At 40.7% G+C, this 17316-nt stretch overlaps 1 protein-coding gene across 3 annotated transcripts in view; it reads right to left on the bottom strand.

Moving 5' to 3' along the window:
- Window positions 1-1703: 1703 nt before the first annotated feature.
- LOC148896682 (aldehyde dehydrogenase, mitochondrial-like) overlaps window positions 1704-17316 on the bottom strand; it is a 31216-nt gene continuing 15603 nt past the window's right edge. For all 3 annotated transcript variants that reach the window (XM_088998128.1, XM_088998130.1, XM_088998129.1), the window contains 6 exons: window positions 14732-14834; window positions 13898-14082; window positions 5619-5783; window positions 4365-4522; window positions 3078-3192; window positions 1704-2397 (listed from right to left, as the gene is read on the bottom strand). In XM_088998128.1, the coding sequence (XP_088854254.1) occupies window positions 2365-2397; window positions 3078-3192; window positions 4365-4522; window positions 5619-5783; window positions 13898-14082; window positions 14732-14834 (759 nt within the window). In that variant the 3' untranslated portion in view covers window positions 1704-2364. The remainder of the gene's footprint in view (window positions 2398-3077; window positions 3193-4364; window positions 4523-5618; window positions 5784-13897; window positions 14083-14731; window positions 14835-17316) is intronic.

Below are 17316 nucleotides of genomic sequence, written 5' to 3'. Positions count from 1 at the left end.
ATTATTCCGGGCTGAGGTTCTGTGCATCTATTTTGGAAAATGACATGCAATTGCACGACTTTATAACGCTTGCGAAAGTCCGGAAGAAAGAAGCAGGCTTCTGTTTGGCTGCCGTGCAAATGCAAATATGCAAATTTCAACTGCAGGTAGCCTATGTCTGTGTGCTCGGCGACGGTACACTTGTATTGTTTGCGCATGAAGGCGAGGGTGTCAGTGGAGTTTGTTGAGCTCGCGGTCAGGTCAAACCATCTATGATTTGGCGGAATTTAACACAAGTAGGTATTATTGAGCTTGAATATTTCGTTGTGTAATAATATGTTTTGAATGTTGAAAGTGATTCAATTTTTCAAAAAATGTTGATTTCTTTAACTTTGCCCCTTCAATAAAAACAGACGCAATCTTGATAAATCACAGTGCATATGTTATTTTAATGTATTTCCATTTCCTCCTCCAAGTATCTGCGAAATAGTATGTAAACGCCATATTCCTTGAGACAAATTTATTAACTGATCAGGGATATTTTTCACATTTGAAAGACAGTTAATAAATTGGGTTGTAGTGTTCTTACTGTGCTATGCGGTTTGTACACACTACATTTAAAGGACAACCGGCACCATTTTTATTTGTTTCCCACTGACATCAGAAAAACGTTTTATAGTATGTAAAATACCCAAATCAGGCAGGCTGATATTTTTAGTTAAATGAAAAACACCAATAAAAATGACTTCAAAATGAATCCGAAAATGGACAGTTTCAGAAGGTCCCACCCCCTTGTTCGTGACGTAATGGCAAGATGTCTTGCCTTGCTCGAGAATCAAAACAATGGCTTCAGATTCGGAGAAGATGTTTTCTTGTTACTCATCCAGTTATGAATATGATTCAAATAGTTCTGAAGAGGAAAGCATAAATGTTTGCAATTGATTCAAGGAGTCCTCCCATATCAATTCGAGCCGTCAATGACAGCAATGTAGCACCCAGAAAATGCAGAAGATTGCGCCCAAGCTCTGTTGGAAATGGGCTGATTTGTCAGCTGGGAATTTGTGTCAGCGAATATCAAATAGTCGTCTTGGTGCAACACACAACGATTCACCATGGCGTTATTTATGTGTTTTCCTTCTAATTTCGCCATCAACACGAAGTTTTCAGACCAAACAAAGTACCCAAAATGCATTGTGTGTCGCTTTCTCGGTCAGGGGCGGTCCAAACGTGACGTCGCATGGGGATCGTCAACTCGAAAACAAGATTTCATGAACATGCAGCGCAAGTCTTAAAATGTAAACTATAGCTATATGCTGTGCAATCTTTGTAAAATACGCTCAGTCGAAGTCATTTGAAGTGATTTTATGAATTATGGACATAACTTGTCCATAATTGTTGTCCTTTAATGCTTTAGGTTTAGTATTTCCGGCCCAAACACTCCCTCCAAATGCTCCTGGTCCGGCCCCTCTGTCAAATTTTAGAACCCAATGCGGCCCGTGAGTCAAAAAGTTTGCCCACCCCTGATCTAAATTGTACAAAAGGTGTGAATAAGTGTCTAAATGGTTGTCTGTTTGGAGCGCCTGAAGACCAGGCCAAACTGAGTCACCACTCTCATAAATTAAGATGAATCGGCTGCAGCTCACCCATGACTGTAATCAGAATAAGTGGGTTAAAATGGATGAAAGGAAGGAGCCAAATGCGTGACTCTTCACCTGGAGACAAAAAAAAAGAATCTTATGGTTTGTTGCTCCAAGTTTATTTGGTGATGTTTGTGAGAGACAAGTTGGTTAGGCTGAGGAATACACAGCAGAGTTCAACTGACAGCTACCTGATATGGCTGTTTACATTACCAAGTAATAAAGCATCAATATCAAAGAAAAGTAGCATAGTTTGGGTAACATATCGAGGCCACAGTTTGTGCTTTGTTCTCCACCCATCCCAATCGGTTCATTTGTGTCTGAGTTGTCGGCGTGGGACGTTACAAGGTATTTTGTTGGAAATAATGCAATCACTCTGCTGAAGATACACAATACTATCTCATTCACATTTTATGGTACTTATATCCACATTTCACCTGAAAAGATCCACTGCCATTCAGTGTTTTCCTTTTACCCGGTTATGCAGTTCATCTAAATTGTGCCATTTGAAAGCAGAAAAAGCAGACCCTCGAACCATAAAGTGTAAATCACCCTCAATGTATATAGAGGCTTGGAAAAAGTGATCATCAGGGTTGCTTCGCTAACTGGATCGTTCAAATCGCTTAAATGTGAAATATCAAAAGGTATAAAACTGGATTATTGAAACCGTGATGAAATGAATCTCTCCATGATGAATTGAAATTAATGTAAATAGACCGATTACTGGAAAAATGCATCAGCTGGTTCTTTACGAATTCTTCTGTGGTACTTTCATGGTCACCTGCCAAACACAGAAAAAGGGGGACTTCAGAATTTTCAACACAAGTAGTACATTTATACATATAATCACTGAATCTTTTCAATGCGGTCCTGAATTGCAATGTTTTCATCTTTAACTTCTGGCTTTATGAGTGAAAACACCTTTAACTATTTCACTTTCACGCATACAGGGTGGCCTGGTGATTAGCATCTCGACTTCACAGTGCAGAGGTCGTGGGTTCAATCGCACTCTGGCCTCCCTGTGTGGAGTTTGCCTGTTCTCCCAGGCCCTGTGTCGGTTTTCTCTGGGTGCTCTAGTTTCCTCCTACATTCGAAAAACATGCATGGCAGGCTTATTGAACACTCCAAATTGGCGCAAGGTGTGAGTGTGAATGGTTGCTTGTTTCTGTGTAACCGGTATTTGACTGGCAACCAATTCAGGGTGTCCACCACCTACTGCCCGATGACAAGTGGCATAGGCTCACCCAGCACACCCCGTGACCGTCATGAAGATAAAGCGGTTCGGAAGATGAAAAAAAAGAACTTTCACGCATACATCAGTCAGAGAATGATTATTTTGGAAGCCAATCACGAGAAATAAACACTTATTCAAGAAAACGTGAATTTAAATAATAACCGTTTTCCTTCGATACAAAAATGTTGACATGGAAGAAATTGTGATCATTTTTCTCAAAGAATTACCGTTTTGATTTCGGTGTAATTGTCCAGGCCGTATTCCCCTAACTCCCTGCCATTTCCTGAAGCCTTGTATCCTCCAAACGGAGCCTGGGCCCCAAAGACATCATAACAGTTAATCCTGGAGAGAAAAAAAGACACAGAATGAGGGTGAATGGAAGTGATGGTTTTTAAATACAAAGAAATAGGATAGCTGATGATTGGGTGTCAGTCAGCAAGTCAGGTAGACATTCCATGTGTGAAGCTGGTGTTGGTATCTTCAAATACTCTACTGCAGCATTCACCATTCGCATCCCGTGAGATTTTTTTCCTCAATACAGTGAGACCTCAACTTACGAACTTAATTGGTTCCCAGACAGAGTGTGTAAGGCGAAAAGTGTGTATCTCAAAAACAAAATTCTGATAGGAAACCATTAAAATGGGAATAATCCGTTCCCGGGTTTCCATAAAATATACTTTTCAACTAAATAAGCCTTAAAACTACACGCAACATACCTTATTCTATGTATAATAAATGTGCTATTGTATTGTAATGAAAGAAATACACTGCATTGTATCATAAAGTCACTTTATTTACATTTGTGATGGTCATTTATGGCTTGACCTCGTTGGAGGTCGAAGGACAAAGGGAATTGCTGTTTGGAAAGAGAGGCGCATTACATGACGAATGTAATTAAAGAAATAAACTGTGCTGTAAAATAAAGTTTTATTTACCTTTTTGATGGTCGTTGATGGCTTATGGAAGGAGAGTTACCTTCCATAAGGGCTGTTGGTAACTTAACCTCTGGTGCTGTTCGGTCATGTGCTTCCGCCGAAGATCACTCCGCCAGCCGTGGTGGGTGTGTATTATGAAAATAGTGCTTATTATAAGGTTTAATTTTCATAAATTTGACGTTTGTAAGACAAAAAGTTTGTAAGTTGAGGTCTCACTGTATATGCAGTCTTGATACACTTGCAAAGATGATCTTGCTCATCCTACCGTATTTTGCATAATCAATAGGTCTTTTTCAAATGATGTTACCTCAGTTAGCAAAACAAAATACACTCAGTATTTTTTAAACATAGCCAATATTTCCAAATGTGATTTCTGAGAATTTGTGTCCACAGATCATTGAATAATAATAAAATAAAATGAGTACACGATACGTTAAGTCCACCCTTCAACAGAGGTCCATCCTTCTTTGCTGACTAAGTTTGGAGTAAGTGTTCATACAGTAAGTGAAGAGCTGTAAGGCCTCACTGCTGAACATCCCCAAAGGATTAAAACCACAAGAGACCATTTTGTCCTCCTACCAGACTGTGCCAGCCCGCATTGCATTGGCAATGTAGTTGGCCTTATCAATGTCCTTTGTGAACACAGCAGCAGCCAGACCATATTTAGAATCATTGGCTCTTTCGACCACCTCCTCGAGTGTCTTGAACTTTAAGATCTGCATGACTGGACCAAAGATCTGAAGGGAATAAAAGCACCAGGTTTAAAGGACAACCGACACCATTTTTTGTTTCCTAAGTGACATCAGAAAAACGTTTTATAGCATCTAAAATACCCGAAACACACAGGCTGATATATTTAGTCAAATGCAAAACACCAATAAAAATGACTTCAAGTGTCCCAAAACTACTTTCAGTTTCTGAAGGTCCCGCCCCCTTGTTCGTGACATCACGCCAAGACATCTTGCATTGCTCAAGAATCAAAACAATGGCTTCAGATTCGGAGAAGATGCTTTCTTGTTACTCATCCAGTTATGAATATGATTCGAATAGTTCTGAAGAGGAAAGCATAAATGTTTGCAATCGATTAAAGAACTTCTCCCTTATCAATTCGAGCCATCAGGACTCCAATGTAGCGTCCCAGAAAATGCACAAGATGGCGCCCAAGCTCCGTTGTAAATGGGCTGATTTGTCTGCTGGGAATTTGTGTCAGCTAGTATCAAATAGTAGTCTTGGTGCAACACACAACGATTCACCATTGTGTGTGCCATCTACACGGATCAACACTAAGTTTTCAGACCAAACAAAGTACCCAAAATGCATTGTGTGTCGCTTTCTCGGTCAGGGGCGTTCGTGACGTCACGTCAGGAATCCTCACTAACTAAGAAAACAAGACTTCCTGAATATTCAGCGAGAGTCTTAAAACGTAAAATATAGCTATATGCGGTGGAAATATTTGTAAAATACACTCAGTAGAAGTCATTTGAAGTGATTTTACAAATTATGGACACAGCGTGTTCGACCGGAAAAAAATTCCTTGTGTGTTCTACATACTTGGCAATAAACATTATTCTGATTCTTATTCTGAACTTGTCCAGAGGCGTCGGTTGTCCTTTAAATGTACAATGCATTTGCATCTTTGAACTGCAGAGTGGTTAATTATTGGCAGAAGATCCTGCGTTGTTAATACAGTACAGTAATTTTTTAAAGTAACGTTTATTAAAGTAACGTCTCTAATTTTCAAAAGCTAACACGATCAAAATTCGACAATAAAACTAGACTTGTCAGACAAAAACCATCAGAAGGGTACAAAAGAAAGAAATCCAATTAGGGTACCTCTTCCCTGGCAATGGTCATGTTGTCCTGAACGTTTCCAAACACTGTAGGTTGGATGAAATATCCCTTGTCAGCAGCCGCGCTGCCTCCACACATGAGTTTGGCTCCCTCTCTTTTCCCACTGCTGATGTATCCCAAAATCTTGTTGAACTGCTCCTCATCCACCTGCACATCACAGGGTGCAAAATATTGAGGTCAGCGTGTGAGTCGGACTACTGTGGTATCTTTGTGTTTCAAAAAGCGTGAACGCGAAAACGCAAAAACATGGAGCTTTTTGCACATTTGGTGGGCATCCACAGCAAAGTCAAACAAGCGGGTCTATCTTTTATCTGTAAAGTGTCCTTGAGAGTTTTGAAAGGTGCTTATAAATGAAATGTATTATTATGATTATTATTATTATTATTTGACATATTTTGAGCTTGCACTTCACTCTTGCATAACAGTGGGGCAAATTGACCCAAGTGCTTTAACACCCAGCCAGATCCGATAAATAGTCCATGCTGGAGTGCGTCCAGCAGACCACACCATCTAAAACACTCCTATGCTTTACATAAGCCATATCACACTCGGATGCCCCTGCAGTCACGTCAAAGCCACGAATCCAAGCAGCTGCTCTGAGAAGTTGTCAACTCTATGGTGGGGGGAAATTGTTTGCGCTGCAATACAGCATAATAATAATAATAATAATAATAATAATAATAATACATTTCATTTATAAGTGCCTTTCAAAACTCTCAAGGTTACTTTTCAGTCACAGGATAAGTTTTTCTGTGGTTGAGCAGGGGCAGCCACATGCCCCTGCGTTCACTCAACCCAGAAGTAACTCAAATACATAGAAAGCTAGCTAGCTAATAGATAGCCAGCTAGACAACTAGCTATATAACTAATAGATAGCCATTCAGATAGCTAATAGACAGCTAAATGTACTCTAGCATATGAAAAAAACAAACTTATTAAGAGTCACAAGTGTTGGTTTGTTCCTGTTTTCCAAATAGGAGGCACAGTGTGCTTGTTTGTGATAGTGTCTGAACTGCTTCAGTTATGATTTAACATTTTTTTGTCTTGTGGCTGCTTTTTAAATTGTATTTTATTTTTTTGCACGCGCGGTGCTCAAGCCTGTTTGGTGCCCTAAATCCAGCCCACAGCAAGACAAGAAAAATATGGTGTGTCAAGTGACCTCTAATTCTACATCTTTGGGATACTGACACAAGCCTGCCGTAATTTTTTGGGGGGGTTAAAAAATGCAAACTACTGTATATCTACTTTCAAGCTCAACACTGAGGTGCGTGAAATGCCAGCTGTGCAAATTTCAAACTCTTCTCTGTTCTCGTCTGTGCTTCGTGGATGTCACATCCATCATGACATCTCAACACAACCCCGTTCATAGAATAATTTAAAACAACCGCTGCTGTATTTAAAGTAGAAAATAATACATACAACTACAACAACAAAAATTAATAACAAAAGGCCACAGGGAGAACAGCAGGCGTTAAGTCAAAATGAGCCTTCATTTGCCGGACCGGCAGAGATAGCGAAAGGGCCAGTCTTGAATACCAGTCAGAGGAGACCAAAGTAAGCCTGTAATTGATAGAAATTTCATTTGTGGAATTCTGACCAAAGGTGGAAGCACTCCAAGCTTTTAAATTAACACACTACCCCTGTTTAGAGACACACCATTGTACATAATTTAACTGATTAAACTTAAATGTGCCTTAATGCGGAAATGCCAGCAGGTTAATACTGTAACTCGTATAAAAAGTTAATGTTTCATTGCTCACCGATGCATTTCATGTGCATAAACTTTAGCCTGGAAATAGGAACGTGGCGTGTTTTATTGACACCTGACCATAACTTAACATTGTTTGCCATGTTGCTAAACTCATATCATTACTTTTCGGATAGATTGTGTCTTTCAGGTCCAAAAGGCCTCTTAAAACAGACATCAGTGACATTCTGATGAAGGTGGAAGTACGTACAAGCCGAAACATTTGAGGTAATTAAACAACCAAAAACGCCACTGTCTGTAATAAAAGAATCCGTTACAAATTAATAAAGACCTGTTTCTCTTCTGTACATACTTCAAAAGAGAAACATGTTAACCTCTGCAGATAAATGTGAAAAAAAATCTGCAGGTGTCAACATTCATGAATCATCGCGTCTACAAAAGCTGAGTGTTTGATCAGCGATCCACAAGCATTTTTGCACCTGTTCATTACGTCACATCCTGTCGCGTCATTACTATGCGCCGCATAAATACTCCTGCAGCCCGTTCGTCTCTCTCTCTCTCCTGCTCCCTCCGCGGCCGATACCACGATGTCCCGTGCTCTCCCAATTAAATCAACTTTCTGTTCAAGACCTGGCTCCCTGATGATTTAACCATCGATCTCCATCTACACCCTTCGAAGCAATGAACCAAGGGCGAACGATAAAAATAACCCAACATTCTGGCGCTGAAACCCGCGCCGGTTGGGTCCGAAGCGGTTGGGGGGTACGTGGTGGAAGCGCCTCTTCATTCTGACCTGACCACACGGTTGAGTTTCACGGGTGAGTGCCGCTAGCACTATGCTATGTTATGCTATGTTGGGTGAATGAACGCGGAATCTTTTGTGGCCAGAAGGATGTCTTTGCGCGTAATCCACGTATCGAGGCTACTAACGCGACTTTATTGGAAGATATCGTCCGATTGTAGCCCATGTTCAAATTATGGGTTCTATTTCTGATGATCGGGCCAAGGCAGTCCCCATTAAGTCGGGCCTAAGGTGTATTAACGGGAAAATACACGCGACTGATCGATCCTAATGTTTATCGAGATATGTCTGGTTTGCCGCGCACTGGCTATCATACTGTAAGACCAGAATAATTCTAATTATAATATTCACAAGGGGTGGATTTTTGGAATTCACTGTGCGCGAGGGCCGGAAGTGAAATTGGGAAATTGAGAGATCTTTTAATTTCACTCCCGAGGTTTATTGTTTTAAATAGCTGCAGCTATAATGGTTGTCGACAAGAGACAATAAGCTCCTAGCTTTTGGTGGTCGTCTGCTTGTATCCACAAGAGCGACGAGGGATCGTTCCCTCGGCGAGGCCTGCTTGTTGACGGGATATTGTGGATTACCGTAATTTCAATTCATTCAATTCATTCACCAACACTAGCACGTGTTCAACAATGCTAGCCATTGCTACGGGGTTTCCCAGGGATTTTCATTGTCCAGGGGGCAAAGGGTGGTCGGCTGGAGGAAGGGGGCTTTAGGGGGAGCAGTCTTTGTGTGTGTTCTTGTCTTCCCTTTTCGTGTTTTGCCTTTCGTCTTTTTGTGCATGCATTGTGTGTTTTTATGTATTGTTGTGTATGTATGCGCGTTGTGTACACTTCGCTGAGAAAAAAGAGGGAATGGGTGGTTTGCCAGCAAAGATGCAGGCCGCCCCCCCCCCCCATCCTTCTTTCTCTACCCGTAAGAGGGGTAGGGGGTGAATTCACAACCACATTCTGAGATCGGCAAATTGATTCATTCGCGAATAAGTTAATAAAGGAAAATAAAATTAATAAAGGGCTGCGTTAACATTCACAAACATGTTGTGTATAAAAGACATTCTTCCTGCCGAATTTGATTCTGCCGCGAGGCCTCTCTTCTCCACAGAACCGAGGCTGCCTTAACTCGGCCAGGTGCCATGGAGTCTGCTATCCTGTCTCATCCATGACCAATCCAACCATGCAGCGAGGAGACTTTCACCTGCGCTCGACGTCCTGGTATAACACTGTTTCTTTTTCTTTTTCCATAGCTTATTGACGAATGCCGTCTACTTGAAACAAAAAACTGAATTAAATAATTAATTAGACTGAGTGAGCAAATAAATAAAGACAGCAGACAAATGAATAGACAGAAGCCGAACTACAGTGAATTTGTAAAATTATCAGCGTTGAAATTGTGCCACATTGTTCTCAAGAGCGATTTGAACATTGGCCATTTGCGTTTCGGAGTTATTTATGACTGCTGGGATCTGGCCTGCTGTGTCTCAAAAACTGGGGGATGGTGTTTAAGCAGTGAGACCATTGCATTCCTTAGGATAACAATCATGTATGTTTTTGCTCAAGTTTTTCCTCTATCACGGTTCAATTGAGGAAATAAGGATGTTTATCTCAAATTAAACTGAAATCAGCAAGATAGATGTTGCTAGATTCAATGATAAATGATTATGATTAATTCACTCTTTTGAAGCTACATGCCCTTTTCCATGAAAGACAAATCATTTTGAAATCCTGATTTGGGCAAATGCGAAATGAAATGGAAATTGTATAAAATGACAGAATCAAAGAGTGACTTTATAAAATTATAAGTTTAGTTTGTCAAACAGAGCTGAACCTTGTTCTGTACACAGCTTGTTCAAGCCATTTGAAACAAGCCAGAGTTATTTACGATGCCTCTTATCAAGGATTTTTGTCAGCACAGAGCTTCAAAGAGGGGTTTAAAAGACCCAGGGAAAATTCGGAGGCCCCACTGGCTCGTAAAAAACAGATCAATTGGAAAAAGTAAATAAAATGGCCAGTAAATTGGGCTGAATAACAGGAACATTTATCTTGAAATGGATGGAATTGGCAAGGTAAATGTAACTAAATTTGCTGGTGATTAAGTCCTTACAGAGATTCACCAGTTGATATTGTTGGACATTTTATAGAAAGAAAATTTATAGATTTATTAAGGTAATGATTGTGACGTGATCATTACACTGGTTTTGACCTGACAGTTGTCATCCCCTGAAATCAAAGAGCAGATGATTTGATTCATAAAAACGATAAATTGAATTTGATCGGATGCACCTTTATTAGTTTCTAAGCAGAGAAATTAATTTCAAGGAAAAGATGGAGTTGCAAAATTGGATGACTGAACTTTTTCATTATGCTTTTTGTGCACGTGTAAAGCAACAATTCGCAAACAGAGCTGGGAGGATGGTTGAGAAATTGTTCCATTTGCAGGATGAATTGATGAACTGTGGGGTGCACAAGCCATTTGCATCCACCCATCCTGTGATTTTTATCCGGAGTATCATCCGAACCGAATTTGAATTCTTGGTGTTTTTGGAAACAAAGTTTAATCTCTGCTCCAATTGTCATAGGAGACCCAACAAAGGAGAGGCCGCAATGGCTGGTGGGATGCACCTGCAGAACTAGAGTTGGCACACCCACCTGATGATTTGGGATCGATGACAAAGCCCATATTGAGAATAGTTTTGTTTTCCAAAAGCATAATGTGTGGCATTTATTGTAATGCATGACAATTTTTATTGCACATATTTCTCATCCAACCATCTAGCGAGCAACGAATTGTTACAATTAGGCTTGATTGAATTGAAAGTATTCAACGTTGAAGATGCAATGGAGGAAATCCAACGTTTATTAAGACAGCATGCAGATGCTAATTTATCTTCTGGCTGCCTTTGCGTACAGCGATGACATTTGTCAGTTCAAAAGTAGTTTATAGTTACGACAAAAAGTGCAGGATAACCTGTCAAGATTGATTTGATTGTGAATTATTACCGTTATTATTATGAATTGGATGCAGTGCACATTACAGTAATTGACTGCAGTGCACATTAAAGGAATTTCTCACCGGTAAGAATGAAATTGGCAAATGAGTTGAGTGGGCACCGATGTCAGCCAGAGATTCAGGCGAAATCAGATATATTGTGTAGGGCTTCCACGCTAACCAGCTTCTTTCAGAATTGAGAGAAAGAGATCCTTCAGAAGGGGAGGATCCGTCCCAGGGTGGCCGCAGATGAAGCTGGGTTGCGCGAATGGACGTCCTACGCAGAAGCGAAACTGACTGTCAACTGGTGCCCTCCAACTGAATGACAAAAGGCGAGTACGAGATGACTTACACAGATCGCCATAATGTTGACGACCATGTCAACTTGTGCAAATTGTAGAAGGCTGTCCTCCACCCATACAATTTGGTGACATGCAAATGTCCATCAAAAACACATTTTTGCAGAGATGATTTGCTTGGGTGCCAGAAAAGGAATAACAGCAGGAGAAGCTGTGCGCAATGTACAAAATTTTCGTGATACACGCTACATGAATTGGTTCTCATGCAGGTGTTGAGAGACATGCCAAAATTTGGCCTCCTAAATTTTTTGACCAATGATTGACAGTTTTATGCAAATTGATGATCCGTGCAATGTCAAAGAAGGATCGTGTTCTGCGCAAACACGTTCCCAATTGGCAAATTGAGACTTTTCATGTCTCAACAGGGGGGAGTGGCAATAGCCGAGATCATCATTGCCAAAATTTTCACCTTTGTGGTGAGTGATGTTAGCTGCAACATCATTACCCAAGAAAGTGGTGCCCTCCAGAAATGCAGACTCACTAACAACTAACATACACTAACCAACTAAAATCTAATAATAACAATGTCTGCCATTTCTGTGAGAGAATGCATTGCAGAGCCTAAACGATGAGACAGATTTTGATAGGGAAAGAAACACCAAGAAAGGGTGCGGTGCAGAATGAAACCATCCCTTCGAAATGTGACTTGGCACAAGTCTTCTTTTAGTCTCCACAGGACGGAGCTGCGGTCTGAAGAAGATGACGTGGGCCACGCCAAAGTGGGATGGACCGGTTGCAGAGCTGCTAGCCGTCTTAGCAGATACAAGCTTCGTCTGGACTCGCGAGGACACCACACCGTTCGTCAAGAAGATTCCCCGATGCATATCACTGGAGCCGACAGACACACACCTTCTCCCATTCACCAGCGCATCCGTACCACACCCTGGGGCCTGCTTGCGACAAATGCTACAAACAATTTTGTTCCTACTCGTCATCCTGGTGATCACCATCCAGGATCCCATGAAGATTTGACTATTGTAGCTAGCGAATGACATGACTTTGATTTGAGAATGTTTCCATTGTGATTTTCTTTTTTCTTCTTTCTGTTAACCTCGACCGATGTTAAAAATGTTCGTCAGGGGGGAGATGTTAGGGTAATTCGCCATACAAACATCTCTAAACATCGCTCTGTAGTCTTTGTTTACATTTTGAACTTCCTCATACGTCATATCTTGCCTACACGATGTCGCATTTTCATTACGCCACATCCTGTCGCGTCATTACTATGCGCCGCATAAATACTCCTGCAGCCCGTTCGTCTCTCTCTCTCTCCTGCTCCCTCCGCGGCCGATACCACGATGTCCCGTGCTCTCCCAATTAAATCAACTTTCTGTTCAAGACCTGGCTCCCTGATGATTTAACCATCGATCTCCATCTACACCCGTCGAAGCAATGAACCAAGGGCGAACGATAAAAATAACCCAACAGCACCACAAACTGATTTCCCTTATTGCAGTCTGGTGTTTGTGGTGCATTGCTGTAAAATGACCAAATCCCTACTACAAATAACTCTTCCAACTGCTAATTACAACCAATGTTTGTCTTTTTTCTTCAAAGAAGGAATTCCATTGCTTTCGCAACAAGTGTGGTACGTATATGATTACCCTGAGAGTTATGCTGACTCCCTTGCATGGCACTTTTTTTTAACCATGCAAGTACAGCACTAATAATGTCGAATGTATTTTTTAAGGATAACACTCCACTTTATAACATATACATATACAGTATGCTTCTATCTAGAGTGTATATTTTATACTTTTGCATTATGTAGGTTTTTTTACCTGGACAATTTTTGTGCAGTTGTCCAGTACAGTCTTCTGAATCATTTTGTGCATGCAATACCGTATTTTCCGGTGGCGCACCCAAAAGCCTTGGTTTTCTTCAAAAGATGACCATGTGCCTTAGACGCAGGTGTGCCTTATATGTGAAGTAATATCGAGCCACAACATGTCTCGCAACTACTGTCAGCAGCGGCATACTCCTTTTTTCCCCAGGAAAAAAAATGTAGTGTGTAATCCCAGCCTCTACTGTAGCGCCTTATAAGGTGGTGTGCCTTATATTTGGAAAACTTTTGTCATTCATTGAAAGTGCGCCTTATACTCCAGTGCGCCCTATATATGTAAAAAGTTTGAAAATACCCCATTCATTTGGGGTGCGCATTATACAGCGGAAAATATGGTACTTTGTTTTTGTTTTCTGCTGTAGATTGCAAATTTGCCCATTGTGGGACTATTAAAGGCTTTCATATTTTAGACCGACGATGGTCTTGGTTCAATTTGAGTTACGATAGCTGTACCTGGGGAGCCAAGTGTTCGTTTCAGTGGTAACTGGTGTGAAAAAGGTTTGAAAACCACTGGCTAAATGTAATCATAGTGCTTCTGTTTTGCATATTACACAGTACCTGGGGTCCCTGCTCAGTCTTCAAGTCAAAAGGGTTGCCCACCACTCGTCTCTTCGCTCTTTCCGCACTGCGTTCCAAAAACTCATCGTAGATATTGGCTTGGACATACGTCCGGGAGCCAGCGCAACAGCACTGACCCTGGTTAAAAAACAAAGCAAAGTGTGCCTGCTCCACGGCCTCCGCCACTAAACAACGAAAAGACAAAAAACAACAACAACAACAACACAGATTACCTCTCAAGAAAGAAAAACAAAAACAAAACCTAAAATCTTGTTGGAGGAGACTAAATATAGAAAAAATATGTTTAAAATCATCCAGGTCTGGGCAGTATTTTTTTTTTACTGTAAATGCACCTCTCATACATGGTTGCAATAGTGTGATAGAATCACCTCGTAAACCAGTAGCTCCTTTCACAATGACTATTAAAGGCCCTCACATCTGAGGTTACCGCACTTGTAATTACCGATACCTGACTGTCAAGGATCTTTATTAGCCTGTTGTAAGAGTGCACAGTTGTGGCAACATTCTGCTTTGAAGGGTTCAGTGATGTTGCATATTTTGCTGTGTGTGAAACATGCCAGCCGTTATGTATTTGTGCAAAAATTAAGATACATTTTTTTCCAAACTTCACGTCACAGTCCTCATCTCAAAACCTGAATAAAAAAATCCATAACATTCTTAGAAGAGTCCAGAAATTCTTCTGGTTTTGGCTTTGGGCTACTGTGTTGCATCTATCATTGTTGCTGTTTTTTTTTTTTTTATTTATAAAAAGATTGAGCGAGAGAATACACTGCAAGGCACAATGGAATTAGAAAAAAACAAAGCCAAACATACTTTTGGCGTCGGACAGGATGATGTTGGGACTTTTCCCTCCAAGCTCTAAAGTGACCTTCTTCAGGTTACTGTTGCCCGAAGCCTGCTGGATGAGATGGCCAACCTAACGACAAAATAAACACACCAAAAGCATTACTTGCTTGAATATTATTAGAAATCAGTATTTTTGGCACAGATAATACTTTTATTTTCTTTTTTTTTTTTTTACTTTGTTACTTCCGGTCTGAGTGAATGCTGGCGCGTGTGGCTGCCGCTGCTCACCGGCAGGAAACATATCCTGTAAAGTGTCCTTGAGAGTTTTGAAAGGCGCTTATAAATGAAATGTATTATTATCATAGAAAATCTGGACATTCTGAAAAAAATGTGATGTCACCAGACTCTATTAACAGGCCAGACCACTAAGTTCAACAACTTCAGCCTTGTTCAATGTTTGCTCTTCGAGAAATGTTTCCACAGTCTTGCACCTTTTATAATACATGTCCTAATTTGGAGCAACCACCATGTTTCATTTGAGAGCGAGAAGGGAGGTGTGAGTCTATGTAACTCAAATGCAACCATGACTAGTCTTGTGCTTAATTTCATACAAGTCATTTTTGACAAGTTTTACGACAAAATATTTTTTGTGTTAGCTCTCTGACATTGATGTAATATATATAAGCATGTAAATGACAACATACGTCTTTAAACGGGCAAACATTGCACTACATTACTGTACGTTATCGCTGATGCTGGGAATTACCAACATATCTGTAAATTCAAACGTACCAATTGAAAAATGATCAAGATGTGCCTCATTGAAGCTGATTAAAAGGAATTACAAATAACATCTGTCAATGTACAACATTTTATCTCAAGGTCAAATGGATGAGGGAAGTATTTGAAGAAACGAGGAAAGCAAATAAGTCATGAAACTAACCTGAAGCATCACACTATTAATTTGAGTGGTATGAAACTTCAAAATGATATTATTTTTGGAAGAAAAGATTGTTGAATTCTACAGTCTGGCAGTGGTGAAATAATGCCGAATGTGTTGGATTTCATTAATCATCATAAATGTGTATTTTTTTAAACAATTTTAAATAACAAAAGTGATATGCTTGTGGTGTGCACATTTTTTTTACAATTTAATTTACATATTAGAATAAAATTGCACCAAAAACCTGTATGTTTCTTAAATGTCATATTCATAATGAGGACTCTCATCAGGAGATGATGAGGAGGTGATGGGCAGGTTTGGACTCCAGATGAGGAACGCCGAAGGACAGATGGTGGTTGACTTTGCTAAGAGAATGGAAATGGCTATTGTGAATACTTTCTTTCAGAAGAGACATGAACATAGGGTGACCTATAAGAGTGGAGGCAGAAGTACACAGGTAGACTACATTTTGTTTCAACGGCGCCATCTAAAGGAAATCAGTGACTGCAAAGTAGTGGTTGGTGAGAGTGTAGCCAGACAGCATAGATTGGTGGTGTGTAGGATGACGCTGGCAGTGAGGAAGATGAAGAATCCAAAAGCTGAAGTGAGGACAAAATGGTGGAAGTTGAAAAAGGAAGAGTGTTGCATGACATTTAGGAAGGAGGTAAGACAAGCACTGGGTGGGCAAGAGGTCCTTCCAGATGACTGGCAAACTACAGCGAACATAATCAGAGACACAGGTCGGAAAGTACTTGGTGTATCGAGTGGAAGAAAGGTAGATAAGGAGACTTGGTGGTGGAATGGGGAGGTGCAGGAGTGTATACAGAGAAAGAGGTTAGCAAAGAAGAAGTGGGACACTGAGCAGCTGGACCGGCAGCAGGTTCAGGTGATTAAGGATAGAGATGGCAATGTATTAACAGGTGCCAGTAGTGTGATGGCAAGATGGAAAGAGTATTTTGAAGAATTGATGAATGAGGAAAATGAGAAGGAACAAAGAGTAGAAGACATGACTGTTGTGGACCAAGACGTAGGAAGCATTAGCAAGGATGAAGTGAGGAGGGCGCTGAAGAGGATGAAGGGGGAAAAGGGCTGATGACCAATCGAGGTATGGAAGTGTCTTGGAGAGGTGGCGGTGGTGTTCCTGACTGGGTTATTCAACAAGATCTTAGATGGTGAACAGATGCCTGAAGAATGGAGACAAAGTGTACTCATGCCCATTTTTATGAACAAAGGAGATGTGCAGAGTTGTACTAACTACAGAGGAATAAAGTTGATGAGTCATATAACGAAACTCTGGAAAAGAGTAGTTGAAACTCGACTAAGAGCAGAAGTGAACATTTGTGAGCAACAGTATGGCTTCATGCCAAAAAAAAGAGTACGACGGATGCAGTGTTTGCTTTAAGAATGCTGATAGAGAAGTACAGAGAATGTCAGAAGGAATTGCATTGTGTCTTTGTAGATCTGGAGAAAGTGTACGATAGGGTGCCCAGAGAAGAGCTGTGGTATTGCATGAGGAAGTCTGGAGTGACTGAAAAGTATGTCAGAGCGGTGCAAGACATGTATCATGACTAAGACGGTTGTGAGGTGTGCTGTCGGTGTGACGGAGGAATTCAAGGTGCAAGTGGGACTCCACAAGGGGTCAGCTCTGAGATCCTTCTTATTTGCTATC

The sequence above is a fragment of the Hippocampus bargibanti genome, linkage group LG06, assembly GCF_051943395.1.
Source record: "Hippocampus bargibanti isolate YZ-2025 linkage group LG06, ASM5194339v1, whole genome shotgun sequence".
In the NCBI taxonomy this organism is placed as follows: domain Eukaryota; kingdom Metazoa; phylum Chordata; class Actinopteri; order Syngnathiformes; family Syngnathidae; genus Hippocampus; species Hippocampus bargibanti.
The sequence above is the reverse complement of the archived record's forward strand: the minus strand, read 5'-3'. Positions and strand labels throughout refer to the sequence as shown.